Source organism: Colletotrichum fructicola (assembly GCF_000319635.2).
Source record: "Colletotrichum fructicola Nara gc5 chromosome Unknown KSG_Nara_v1_contig10, whole genome shotgun sequence".
NCBI lineage: Eukaryota > Fungi > Ascomycota > Sordariomycetes > Glomerellales > Glomerellaceae > Colletotrichum > Colletotrichum fructicola.
In genome coordinates this window covers 1,103,810-1,116,276 of record NW_027094060.1, presented here as the reverse complement: position 1 = coordinate 1,116,276, position 12,467 = coordinate 1,103,810, and the positions used below count along the sequence as shown (strand labels likewise).

The 12,467-nt window shown below is 54.7% G+C and overlaps 3 protein-coding genes across 3 annotated transcripts; 1 reads left to right on the top strand and 2 right to left on the bottom strand.

The window, feature by feature from the left end:
- Positions 1-141: 141 nt before the first annotated feature.
- CGGC5_v015800 (putative MFS-type transporter) lies at positions 142-2,079 on the bottom strand (the record flags this gene model as incomplete). The annotated part of the gene is made up of 4 exons (XM_032033340.1): positions 142-1,500; positions 1,554-1,566; positions 1,622-1,721; positions 1,779-2,079. The coding sequence occupies 4 exons, from the start codon at positions 2,077-2,079 to the stop codon at positions 142-144; spliced, it is 1,773 nt and encodes a 590-aa protein (XP_031887333.1).
- Positions 2,080-2,993: 914 nt separating this feature from the next.
- On the bottom strand, positions 2,994-5,260 carry ATG7 (Ubiquitin-like modifier-activating enzyme ATG7; the record flags this gene model as incomplete). The annotated part of the gene is made up of 4 exons (XM_032033338.1): positions 2,994-3,455; positions 3,509-4,840; positions 4,890-4,998; positions 5,064-5,260. 4 exons carry the CDS (start codon positions 5,258-5,260, stop codon positions 2,994-2,996), a joined length of 2,100 nt encoding a protein of 699 aa, XP_031887175.1.
- Positions 5,261-6,162: 902 nt separating this feature from the next.
- CGGC5_v015798 (Deoxycytidylate deaminase) lies at positions 6,163-7,839 on the top strand (the record flags this gene model as incomplete). The annotated part of the gene is made up of 3 exons (XM_066153317.1): positions 6,163-6,184; positions 6,280-7,721; positions 7,777-7,839. The coding sequence occupies 3 exons, from the start codon at positions 6,163-6,165 to the stop codon at positions 7,837-7,839; spliced, it is 1,527 nt and encodes a 508-aa protein (XP_066007143.1).
- Positions 7,840-12,467: the final 4,628 nt, after the last annotated feature.

Genomic DNA, 12,467 nt, shown 5'->3' with positions numbered 1-12,467 from the left:
GACCATTCTCGCATACCCAGGACACAACTTGGCCAGACACATCAATCCATTTTACAAATCTATACCCAACGTCTCCAGAGACGTCTACTCTGAACTCCTGTATCCCACACAAACCCTTCACGCAAGCAACTCGCTCCTACATTATAACCTCTGCCTCCCCCTCGTCTCAATCGGAATCGCACACATCCCCACAAACGCCGCCAAAATCAGCGCGCCACTCAGATAAATCGGCGTCGTCGTGCCATCCCCCGGCATATTCGCCGCCAGCACCGGCGCCATCAGCCCCATCGCCCTATTCAAAAAGCTCGCCACGCCCGTCCCCGCCCCGCGCACCGGCGCCGGAAAGATCTCAGGCGTGAACGCGTACAGCACGCCGTACATGATATTCTGCGAGAAGCTCTCCACGCAACTGAAAAACAGCTGGCTCGCGGGCGACGTGCCGAACTTGACGAACATGAAGAGGAACACCGCCGACACGAACGTCGAGCACGCGAGCGTGCCCCGCCGCCCGAGCCAGGGCGATTTGTGGTCGACGAGGTACGCCGCCAGCAGGCTGCCCGGCACGCCGACCGCGGAGGTGATGGCGTAGGTGCGGTACGTGGCCGGCGTGATGGGCGTCGCGCCCGCGTCGGGGCTGCCCTCGGGCGGCGCGGCGCCGCCGTGCGAGAGGTACTGCGGGAGGAAGGCGTTGAAGAGCGGGTAGCCCATGCCGATGGTCGCCCAGACGAACCACACGATCGCGGTCGCGAGGCCGAGCGTGCGGGTTTTGAAGAGCGGGCGCAGGCGGTCTGCGGAGAAGGACTTCATCTTATCCTTGAGCACGCCGGCTGTCCTCGCGCGTCCGGAGGCGGTTGTCCCGTCGTCGTCGGCGGTGGCGACACCTTCCACCACCGCGTCGAGGATTTCTTCCGTGAGCCACGTCTTCGCGCCGTTGCGGTACGCGATGCCGTGCACCACGGCCACGGCCTCCGCCTGGCGGCCCTTGGAGAGCAAAAACTTGGGCGACTCGAACAGCCGGAACGCGAAGAAGCGCACCACGAACATGATGAAGGTGACCAGCCCGATGGCCAGCACGAAGCGCCGCCAGCCCTGGTCGGCCGGCCAGTTCACAATAAAATACCACGCCGCCAGCGACGAGCTCAGCTGGCCGACGGGCCACCACACGGACAGCAGGGTGAGCAGCGAGCTGGACGCGTCGGGGAGGAACTCGAGGAAGAGGGCGCCGTCCACCGGAAGATTGCCGCCGACGCCGAAGCCGAGGGAGGCGAAGAGGAAGCAGACCCAGCCCCAGGAGGGCGCGAAGGCGAGCAGGATGCCGAAGACGCCGGTGATGAGGAGGGTCATGTTGAAGGCGATGCGGCGGCCGAGGACGTCGGAGCCGATGCCCCAGACGAAGGAGCCGAAGCAGAGGCCGAGGAAGATGGAGGAGGTGGTGTAGCGGACCGTCTTTTCGGAGATGGCGAATTCGGCGGAGAGGGAGGGGAGGGTTAGGGAGACGCCCTGGTGGTTGTCAGTTGGGAGGATGCGGGAGGGGGAGGGTGGTGAAGACTCACGTGCATCCATAAGCTGGCGATATGGTTAGTGAGGTTCATGATAAGTGCGAGGGTTGAGATGTACTTACTTATCCGCAAACCATCCAAAGCCGCATAGGATGAAGAGTTGCCAGTTATACCTCCCCATCCCAATATCCTGAATCGCCTTGTTGACAAGCTTGGATTTCACTGTCCCCCTCCCATTAACCATCTCATCCAGCTTCATCCATCACGCAGATAACTCACATTCATACTCCGTCCACATCCCCCTCCCACCCCTCCGAACTTCCTTCCTCAACCCTTCAATCGTATACTCCGCCGCGCTCATCTCCAGCATCCCCGTGCTCTCCCCCTGGTCCTTGCCATCCTCATCGTCACCGTCGTCATCCTCATGTCCCGGGCGCTCCTCAAACTCGCAGCGGCCTATACGCGCCGAATGGCTGTGCAGATGCGCCTCCTCTAGAGGAACCACGACGCCGAGGTAGTCGTGTACGGACTCGGGCTGGTCGGAGAGCAGACGGCGGACAAAGGTGCGCAGGAGCGCCATGCTTCTTGATTCCTCTGATGCTGCACCAGCAGCTCCTCGGTGTGTCGGCGAAAGGTAAAAGTAACGTAATGTGCGTCGCCCACGTGACCGTGTAGATGTAGCCTGAATATCCTCGTGAAAATAGCAACCCGATGATGCCGTCCTCAGCTTTCGTGTCGTCGCGTCGGCGTCTCACTCCCAGCTCTTACTCAGCAAATAACAACAAGTACCTGATCCTTCAAAAGTCCCAGTTGCCATCTACATCTTTCCCATCTAAGGACACGTATAAAAGAGACCTCGAGAAACACGGAAAGATGAAAGAATCCGATAAAATGTGAAAACAACAGGAACGGTGAGATGAAAGAGACGTGATGTGTAGTGTACCTAACCCCCATGCTCACTCCCTCGTAGTTCGAGGACACCTGACTAAAAGAAACGACCACGCCGCGCATTAGCGCTCCTTAGGTAATCTAGGGGGGTGCCAGGTCATCCCGCAGCGCGCAGCGGAAAATGCATCGCGCCACCTCAGGGGACATGGAGGACGAAAATAGCGTTGCAGGCGTGCTGTAACCTCCGCCTAACACATCGTCACCCAGTGATCGAGACTCTCAGTTAGTGGCGCTACGGAACGTCCGGGGCAGCTTGTGAAACATCCCCAGGGCCTGCAGCGGTCACGGGCCGAGGGCAGCTGCGCGTGCAGCGTGGGGTAGAATCCTTGTCATCTGCACCCCAAATGTCCTCCTGGTGGTTCTGGTGGGTTGGACTCATAGTTGCAATTCTACCGAGTAATACTATCTCTTTGAAGCCATCATGATGCTAGTTCATTACGAAAGCCGCCATATTCCACAACGCCCCTGAGTAAACCCATAGAAACAGTGCCAGGCCATGGAAACGCCATCTCCCCATCTAAGTGTACTTTGACTCTAAACCTGAGCTTAAAGCAGCTCTCCGTCTCCCTCGTCAGCACCCTCCTCTTCATCTTCCCAGTCGTCCATCGCAGCTGCCCGTCTCTCGGCCTCCCGCTGTACTTCAGCGAGACCTGAGAGCTCCGCGACATAGTCCTTCTCCTGCAGCGCTCTTTTGACAAAGCCCCAGCCGTCCTGTCTGTAGGCATCCAGAATCGGAGGGCCACAAGCACTGCAGCAGGGGTATGACTGGCCGCGGATCACTTTGGTGCTGAAGTTGTGCACGTAGCCACGTACGGTGTGAGGAACCAAGCCGAGGGCATGGTCAACAGGGTCATTCTCGGCATCATGCGTATGAGGCGCCTTAGCGTGATGCTTGAGAGGATGTTGAAGAAGACTGGCGAAGAGCTCCACGACTGCTGCTGAAGCCATAGGGGCAACACCTGGCCGAGTAACTGTGCACTGCTGGTCGAGTGTCTGGTCCTTCTGCGACTAGAAGGGGTTAGCAGGAGTCGCAACTTGTCTTCTCAACCCCGGATACTCACATCAGCGGGTGCAACTACATCATTGCAGAAGTAGCAGCCCAACGTCGCACGCTCCTTATCATCCGCCTGGACATTCTCCGGCTCAGCTCCGTGCCTCATGACCACGTAGGAATCGAATCCGAGCGCGGCATTCAATACGATCTTGCCTGCAGCTTTGCCTAGGACGCTTGGAAGCCATCTCGACTCACGACTGTCCATCAGGAGGAAGATAGCATCGTGATCATCGATGAGCTTCTTCAGCTTGTCGAAGTCGCCCCTGGTCTTCGCCTCGTCCGTGAAGGGGTGGCCAACCATCGGTACAGATAATACGTGTCCCTCGCTGTCAACGCCGGGATATATCTCCTTGAGCGCTTCCGCTGCGCGAACGGCCTTGGGCTTTCCGCCTTCTAAGCAGTCCTCGAAGTTGAAGAGAGGTTGGCGTACGGGGTTTGAGTACGAGACACGGCCATAGTCGACGAAGGTGATTTTTCGCACGCCCCATCCCATCAAGTTCCTCGATACGTAACTTCCCAATGTGCCAGCGCCCAGAAGGAGACACTTGGTGTTCTTGATTGCATCCAAGTCCAGGTTGGGTGAAATTCGCCACTTCATGAGCTTGAGGTTCAAATCCACAGATTGATCTGCCAGCCTCGTCGGATCCATGTACTCGCCGAGGTTTGCGACTCTGGCGCGAAGCTTTCCTTCCGCGTCTCTCTCCCAGCCCGTGACCTTGGGCATTTCGGCTACCGCGAGCGGTTTGACGGGATCCATCTCCAGGGGCAGAATGATGCTTCTGGCAGCGTGTCTGCTGGCCCTGATGTCACGGTAGCACAGGATTTGCACCTTGGTCAGCTTGAAGCGTTGACGGACAAGCCAAAGCAGGTTGCGAAGAGGCCATGACGGGTTCTCGGGGTACGTCGACGGGTCTACGAACGCAACGTAACGATCCTCCTCAGCGACGTCGTCGAAGAAGCTGTTCTCAAAGTCGCCAAGATTTGCCACCTCCCAGACGTAGCCAAAGGTATCGTTCAGGTCGTGTAAGTCGCTGTTAGCGTCCTTGTCTAGATCGCTGACATCTGTACCACGGGCCTTCTTAGCAAGGAAGAAGCCGTTCTGCCTCTTGTCGCGGTTCGCTGCCCAGGTGCCTACGCGGTCGACGAGCGCCGTGCTCTCCTTGGGATCGAGGCGGCCGATCGGACCTGTCCGCTTCCACTGGGGATCTGAGTGGAGGGCGGGGAATGCGAACCAGTATGTGAATCGGTACTTCTTGAGGTCTGCGTAGGAGAGGATCGCAAACGAGGACAGAAGCGAGGGTACAGAATAAATGGTGCCATCGTTTATGGCGTCCCAGATCTAGCACAAGTTAGAACGCAGCTTGCAAAACAGTCAACCTTGGACTCACATGGCGAGCGGCAAGCTTCAGCATCGCTTGCTTGTCTGTGTTCTTGAAGTCCTCGATGGTGTTGACGTTCTTGATCCAACCCTCGCCGCGGACGTGCTCGTCGTTGGGCCTGCTCTCCTCATCAGTCCTGTGAGGGTCAACATGAGGGCAGCGCGAGCCCAAAGTCTTGCTTACTGGTCGGCTGTGAGGGCGTTGCCAAGGATTGACATCCTGCAGCTTTGGACTGGGTCAACGGGCAGTGGGGTGTACTGGCCCAGAACCCTACGCGCCGAATCGTCCAGTTTGTCATGCTCGAGCTTGGAGGAGAATAGAGCAGCATAGAAGGGGAGCTCGATCTCGGAAGAGAAGGGGGCGTATTGGATTGCAGCCATCTTGGGCTTTTCGAAAGGTTATGCGCGATGCGCCTGGCGGGGTTCCGGTCGGAATACGCGGGTTCGAATGCGCAGTGGACGATCGGAATACTCTGGGGACGTTGGACGAGGGAAAAGAGGACGACGACGGACGACGAAGGACGAAGAAGGGCGGAGGTAGGTAGTGACAAACGGAAGCAGCAACCGTTCTGGCACGGAATGACTCAAATGGCGGAGGAAGGTGCGATGCGACGGAACAGGCAGGTCGCTCTAGCGAATCTCTGTCGAAACCGACCGGACAAAAAGGTATGCTCGCTTAGCTGGAATATGGGAAATCATGCAGTCATCTGCACTAGAAACAGAGCACGCCTTCTTTTTTCGGATCACGGGAGCAGCAGAGGGAGAACCTGGAAGAGTGAGGCAGAGCAAGATGATGTATGGCAGGTAGGAGGTAGGGTTGGGTAGGGAGGGTAAGGGTAGCTTCCCCTCCAACGCCCAGGCTGCGACGACGGACCTGCCCAGCTGGACAAAGGTGGGGGAGCTCAGAGCCACGGGGTGCGCATTATCAGTGTTGTGTCATGCCCGCAGCTGGACCTAGGAAAGTGGCCCCTGCGTCCTGTGTCCCGCCGGCTAAATCTCGGAAACGGAAAGAGGCGCGGGGTAATCTATGCCGACCCAAGTGGGAAAGCGCTTTACGCGATTCAAGGGGAGAAGCGCGTTGGCGGGAATTGGCTTCGCGACGTGGACCGCCTTTCCATTGGACACTTGTTGCCGGGTTGTTGCAGAGCTTGCACATGCATTAGCAGCCCTGCGAAGCCCACAGTCGCAACTCATGTTCGACCGTTTGCAACTGTACCTTACCGTCGATTCCATTTTTTAAAACCTAATATTGCTGTGCTGTGCCGAACCAGACAGTTGGCAAGATGCTCATTGGAATCTGCGGTGGTAAGTCGACATTCGTCCCTCAACTCACCCCCGGTCTCATTTGAGATGCGCAACCTCAACTATTCCATGAACAAAATTTCCTGACTTCTCCGCAGGGATTTGCTCCGGCAAGAAGACGGTGGCGCAGTACCTTGTCGAGCACCATGATTTCAAGCTACTCCGCCTCGACACGCCCGGCGGAGAACCTCAACTTGAGGAAAAGAAGGCTCGCGATGACCGGTTCGTGACGCCGGCGCGCTATGAGACGCCCGCATTATATGAAGCTCCCTATGAGCCACCTCACAGGAGAGAAGACACACCACGTAACAGCACTCCCCGCAATGGAACCCCTCGCAATGAAAACGCCTATACCGACTCCCGCGCACCCATTTTTGGCTTCTCGCCCGAGCCTGAACCGTGGGGTGAGCCTGAGCCTGCTCACTCAATTGCTGACACCAACGAGTTCATGGCGGCGCGGCGCAACCAATCCAACAACAACAAGAAAAAGAAGAACAAGATCAACAAAGACGCCATCTGCTACAACTGCAGACAAAGAGGCCACTGGAAACAAGACTGTCCTCACCCCAACCAGGATAACGCCCTTACCATCAATACCGTCAATGGCATCCCCGTAGGAGACCACTCCGAGACGCCCTCTCTCAACGCCGCCGCCCCTTCCTTCTCCATGAACCCGAGCAGCACCAACATCAACACCAGCAACAGCAACAGCAACAACTCATCCAACGATAACGAGCTCAACTTCTCCTCCGCCGAGTCCCTCCTGGAATACGTCACCACCCGCTGGCAATCCCGCTTCGTCATGACCGACGTCCACAACGAAGCCATCCTCGACCAGCTCGCCAAGCGCCCCTTTTTCATGCTCGTCTCCGTCGACGCACCCCTGACCGTCCGCCACGCCCGCTTCCGCTCCGCAGTCAACCCCCACTGCACCCTCGAGTCCTTCGCCCTCGCCTCAGACACCCACCTATACGACCCCAACGACGGCCTCCAGCCCCTCATCTCCCGCGCCACCGTCCGCCTCCTGAACACCTCCTCCTCGCTCGCCCACCTGTACGCCACCCTCGGCAAGATCAACCTCGCGGACCCCGTACGCTTGCGCCCGACGTGGGACGCCTACTTCATGTCCCTCGCGACGCTCGCCTCCCTCCGCTCCAACTGTATGAAGCGCCGCGTCGGCGCCGTACTCGTCGGCAATGAGAAACGCGTCATCTCAACGGGATACAACGGCACGGCGCGTGGTCTGCAGAACTGCTCCGACGGCGGCTGCTCCCGCTGCAACTCGGGCAACTCCTCCGGTGTCGGGCTGGCGACGTGTCTGTGTCTCCACGCCGAGGAGAACGCTCTTCTTGAAGCTGGACGGGAGCGCATCCGCAAGGGCTCGGTGCTGTACTGCGATACTTGCCCCTGTCTCACCTGCAGCATAAAGATCTGCCAGGTCGGTATTGAGGAGGTCGTGTACGCTCACGGGTACAGCATGGATGACCAGACGGCGGCGGTGTTCAGGCAGGCGGGTGTTAAGTTGAGGCAATACATCCCGGTGAGTCTTGACCAAACGTTCATGATTGCGTGAAATCGTACTGACGAAGGCACAGCCCGCGAACGGATTGATTCACTTGGAAAATCTGGACAAGATGAAGTACATGAGCATGCAGTAAGCTAAGTACCCGCGGATTATATATGGATTTGGTACATAGCGGGCCCAGAGAGAACCCTGATGGGCCTCGTCTGAGTCGACAGAGTTTAACAAGATTACCCGCCTTCTGAAGGTTGGCGACACCAAATCACCAAGAAGCAATATTCATCCTTTCAAGTTGTTCCTTTCAGGACCTACGACTGGGAAGTTTGATTCGGTAAAAGCAGCTGGCAGCATAGTTGTGCCTACTCAATTTACTTTGCCTTTCACTTCATGATCATGTTCAAGTAGCTCAGTGATATGCTCCCAGTGTATTCAACTGCGCATGGTTCTTGGAAGAACCTGAGTTTTCAGAGACGTCAACGTCGGCATGCCGAAGTCGCGTCCACAAATTAGATCCCCGACGCTACCTTAGATCCGGAGCGGACCGGTGCCGTTAGACCCGCTTTTCCCGATGCAACGCCGCGCGGCACGGGCCGATGCATCGAACACTCGCCACGAGACTTCCCAAGCCACATGTGATGAGCAACATTCAAGCCGACGATGTCAGACGGGCATCCCGTGACATTTCAATTGTGCCACAATACCAGCCCGCTGCTTCATGCTTCTGAACTTCAGAGCTCCGACGGACTCTAGTCCGCCTTCTCCGGAAGCGAGACCGAAGCCTCTTGACTCAAGCACCTCCGGCCACCGTTTCACGGTCCCAGCTCGAAGGCCGAATGCACTTTAAGCATACAGCTTCGGGAAAACGATGCCTAATGGGATTTGCTTACTAAAAGATAAGTACCTTATGGATAAGCATACCAACCGCGGCGCCGGTAACGTCATCCGAACTGCGGCTAAAGCTTGTTGTAAAGTCGCCGGTTGTACAGATGGCATGAACCTCATACCCAACCGTGACAGGCACGGTCAAATAGCGAGCGCGTCTGGCTTTTACAGGCCCACTACGTCGGTGGTTACAGTCGCATAGGGTTGCCAAGTCTCCGGCTGCTTCACGCTAAAGTAAACGGGAATGGAGCGTTGATAGGCGTCGGGTACGTATTCAAAGTGGACGACAAGTGAGATGTCCGAGACTGGCGTTTCTATTGGTTGTTACAGAATCTAAGCATCGTGATGCAAGTATATAAGGCATTCTCGCTTCCGTCAACCTATGCAGAACAAGCATATCATCACTGCTCTCCGGTCTGGTACCATTTCATCACTTTTTACTTTCCAATCTTAGCATCAAACCCTTTAAAATGCAGCCCGTCTCGATCCTTACAATTGCTTTTGCAGCCTTCACTGGGGCCGAAGCTTTTCGTTTCAGTATGCTTGAACACAGAGGCCTGGTCATAGTAAGCAAACACCTAAAGCATGATTACGTTCTCCGAAGATGTGCATGACATGGAGAAAAGACCAATCACTAACTTTTCATCTAGGCGCCTATTCTTGCTCTTTCAGCACCAGTCTTCGCATCTGAGCCCCTGGAGCCCAGACGATGCAAGTCAATTGATCCTGCTGAGTGTCAACAGGACTAAACATGCGAGGAGAATATGGGTCCCAAAAGGTCTCACGATAGACATGAATCATGGCTCATAAGAAAACATTTTGGGTATTGAATACTGGACATATATTGCTAGTTGTCGATTTGTTCGGCTTAAGAAAGCAATGGAAGCTATTAAGCTTCGATGTCATCTGTCATGAGTCAAATACAACTTCCCGCTGGCCAAAATTTAGTTTTATGGCCACTTAATGGTTGAAATCTGAAATCCAATTGGCTTTGTTATTTCTAGGCCCTCTCCGTCAACGCCGTTCAGTGGCAGCCACGTATGCATGATATTCTCTGGCTTGGTTGTGCAAAGTTCTCAAACTCTCTCACATTGAGCTATCCAAACTCTCTCCATTACACTGTACACTCCCAGTACTCTTGTCCAAGTCATTGATCGTGAGAACGTGTGTAATTGTACGTCCAACTCACTAACCTCTGGCTTAGGGAGATCATTAGTTGGTCCAGGGAGGCTATCAGCTGGTTCAGGGAGGTCAGTGCAACCTAACAGACGTTCGCCCTCTTGAGGTCCATCGATGTGATTGATACTTTGGCGACCCTCTATACCTCTCCGCAGGTCAAGACACACAAGACCGAGGCCCGTTGCCATCGAGACCTGAACAACCACGATGCCGCTAGCCATAAGTGTGCGGAGCTCCGATTTGACATCGATAGAAAATCCATCTTCGCTCCTGCGCGTGAAACAGGTATTGAAAGGACCTCGAGTGGTAAGTATTGTAAGTGTATCGTTTACTAAAAGGTACTTCAGGATTCTCTGCTCGTCGATACCGGTGACTGTGTGCAGTTCGGACACGCTGCGGCAAGGTACTTGTCCGCGCAAAAAGTCGCGCCATGGCCACTCTCGCACAGAAAGACTCTTGGCGATCAAGATGATGAAAGCGGCTAAGACCCAAGCGAAAGTCGCTATGTTGAATGGGTCAACTCCGGGGATACGCTCGCCAACGAGTAAACCTGCCGTGATCCCGCCCACAACGAGAATGCCACATGCGGTCATTGTAGTGGCGACATAGAATCGACGCGGGACTACGACCAATCTTTCTTCTATAACCCAACTTTGTGCACCTTCAATTTCAAAGGTAGGTTGCGCAGCTAATGACTCGAACAAGGCCGAGATTGGTATCAGCTCTGGCGACCGAAGAAAGAAGTCTGAGTATCTCAATCCTACGAATATTGAAATTTCAGTCCTGGTACTGAAAAAGCGGTGGTCACGGGCGGCAAAAGATTGTGGTTCGGTACCGAAGGCCGAAGTGCGATTGAGCTGCAGCAGTCGCCGAGGTTGCATGAGAAGGAGAGGCACCATGACTGATGCGACGTCGGCCAGGGTATGTAGATATCCCTTTAACGAGCTAGGAACCGTGCCACTATTGGATGAAGCGGTTTCTCGACGGTCAAGCTCGATGAATAAAAGCTTTTGCCGGGACACCTCGGTCAGAGGTTCATCTGCGACATTGACCTTGATGGTTTTTGAAACGTCGAATAGAGTCCCCAAGAGTGCGCTCGTACTCCATATAACTGACTTCAGGCTTGTTCCAGATATCTGCATATTTCGGTCATGGCTCAGCATCGTGGGTATGCTCCTGAAAGAGGTTGGAATATTGTAGATTATCATTCCAAGGTCGAAACTGTCCAAATACTCGATTTCTTCGAATTTGAGGTCATCGAATATGGGCAAGAGGTTTTCCAAAGCCCAAGATGAGGCAGACAGATTGCGGACACAATTGCTTGCATCGAGTTCGCCGGCACGCGTCGGGCCCACGGCTACTACATTACGTGCGTAGTTAAGACTCTGACTGGCGAACGTTTCTGAGTCAATCGAAAGAAATTTCAACTTCGCTGCAACTCTGGCAACAGATGTGACACAAAACCTGTACCATGAAGGATCTGCCGCGAGGTAGCTATGTTTGACTACTACAGCGGTAACATAGTCAACCAAAGCGCAATAGAATTTACGACTTTGTGCTGCTGACGCATTGCTGTTGATCGCAGTCCCCGATTTGCGTTCACCAATTCTCGTCTGTCGGTCGGCTAGAATTTCTCTCATTGCGAGGGAAAGCTTGTTGTTGTCGAATGCTTCGTGTTGACACATGAGTGAAGCAAGCTTGTTGTCAAAGTCGCATACCGCGATATTTCGGGTAACTTCGCTGGCCACCGATGACAGAATCGCAAGCCCGGAACGATCTGCCAGCCATTCTTCCGCGGCTGCAGATGCGAGAGGGTTGTGGGTGAATTTTGAGATTACCCAGGTGGCGAGTCTTTCGGTTTCAAGCCCCCATAGTTTTGCCTCTTGACATGCTGATACGCCGTATCGGCAGATATCATCGAATTTTAGATAAAAAGATTACCAGAGTCAATGGCGCGCTTTTGGATGTATGATTTCTGTAATTCAAGGAGCGTCATATCTTGTGGTGTGAGGTGGCTCTGGCCTGGGTCCAGACCAGACTGGACTGTGGAACCGACCGCAATACCATCATTTCCAGTTTTCGATGTGGTTTGCGTAAGACTGCGTCTTTTTCGTCTTGTTGATGCATTGGAGTGCGTCGCAGACGATCTTGGCCCGGAAGCTGCCTCGTCGGCTGATGCTGGCTCAAGATAATCCATTAAAGTAAGTTTGCCGTCATGGATGTAAGTTCATGTCTAGCGCGAAGTAATTACTGCGCGTGACAAGGAAAATTGAGAATGAGCAAGTACGTCAAACAAAAGGGAACATGTGACACGGGGGCATGGTGCCAGTGCTGTTATCTATGTTACAGCCAGCTCTGAAGAAGTGTGATAATTTATACCATCACGCATAATCGCCGATCACCCAGCATGTCCCGAATTGACCGACTCTCGTCACCATGCATGCCCCAACAGTTAGCCAGTCACCAACCTGTTATCTCTTTCAGCTGAGCCTTGGCAGGCAGAAGCGATCCCAACCCCTCCCTTCTGCCTGACATTCAGGCACCTAAGGCAACCGCAGCCACTTTACAAGTATCGTATTCTCAAGCCAATTGATGACTATAAAAAAGCATTTAACGGGACTGATAGGGGTACAGGGTCCCAACCGAGTTTTTGAACAACAACAGCGGCGTCAATTGACCTCACAGCATGGACCCGGACGAGGT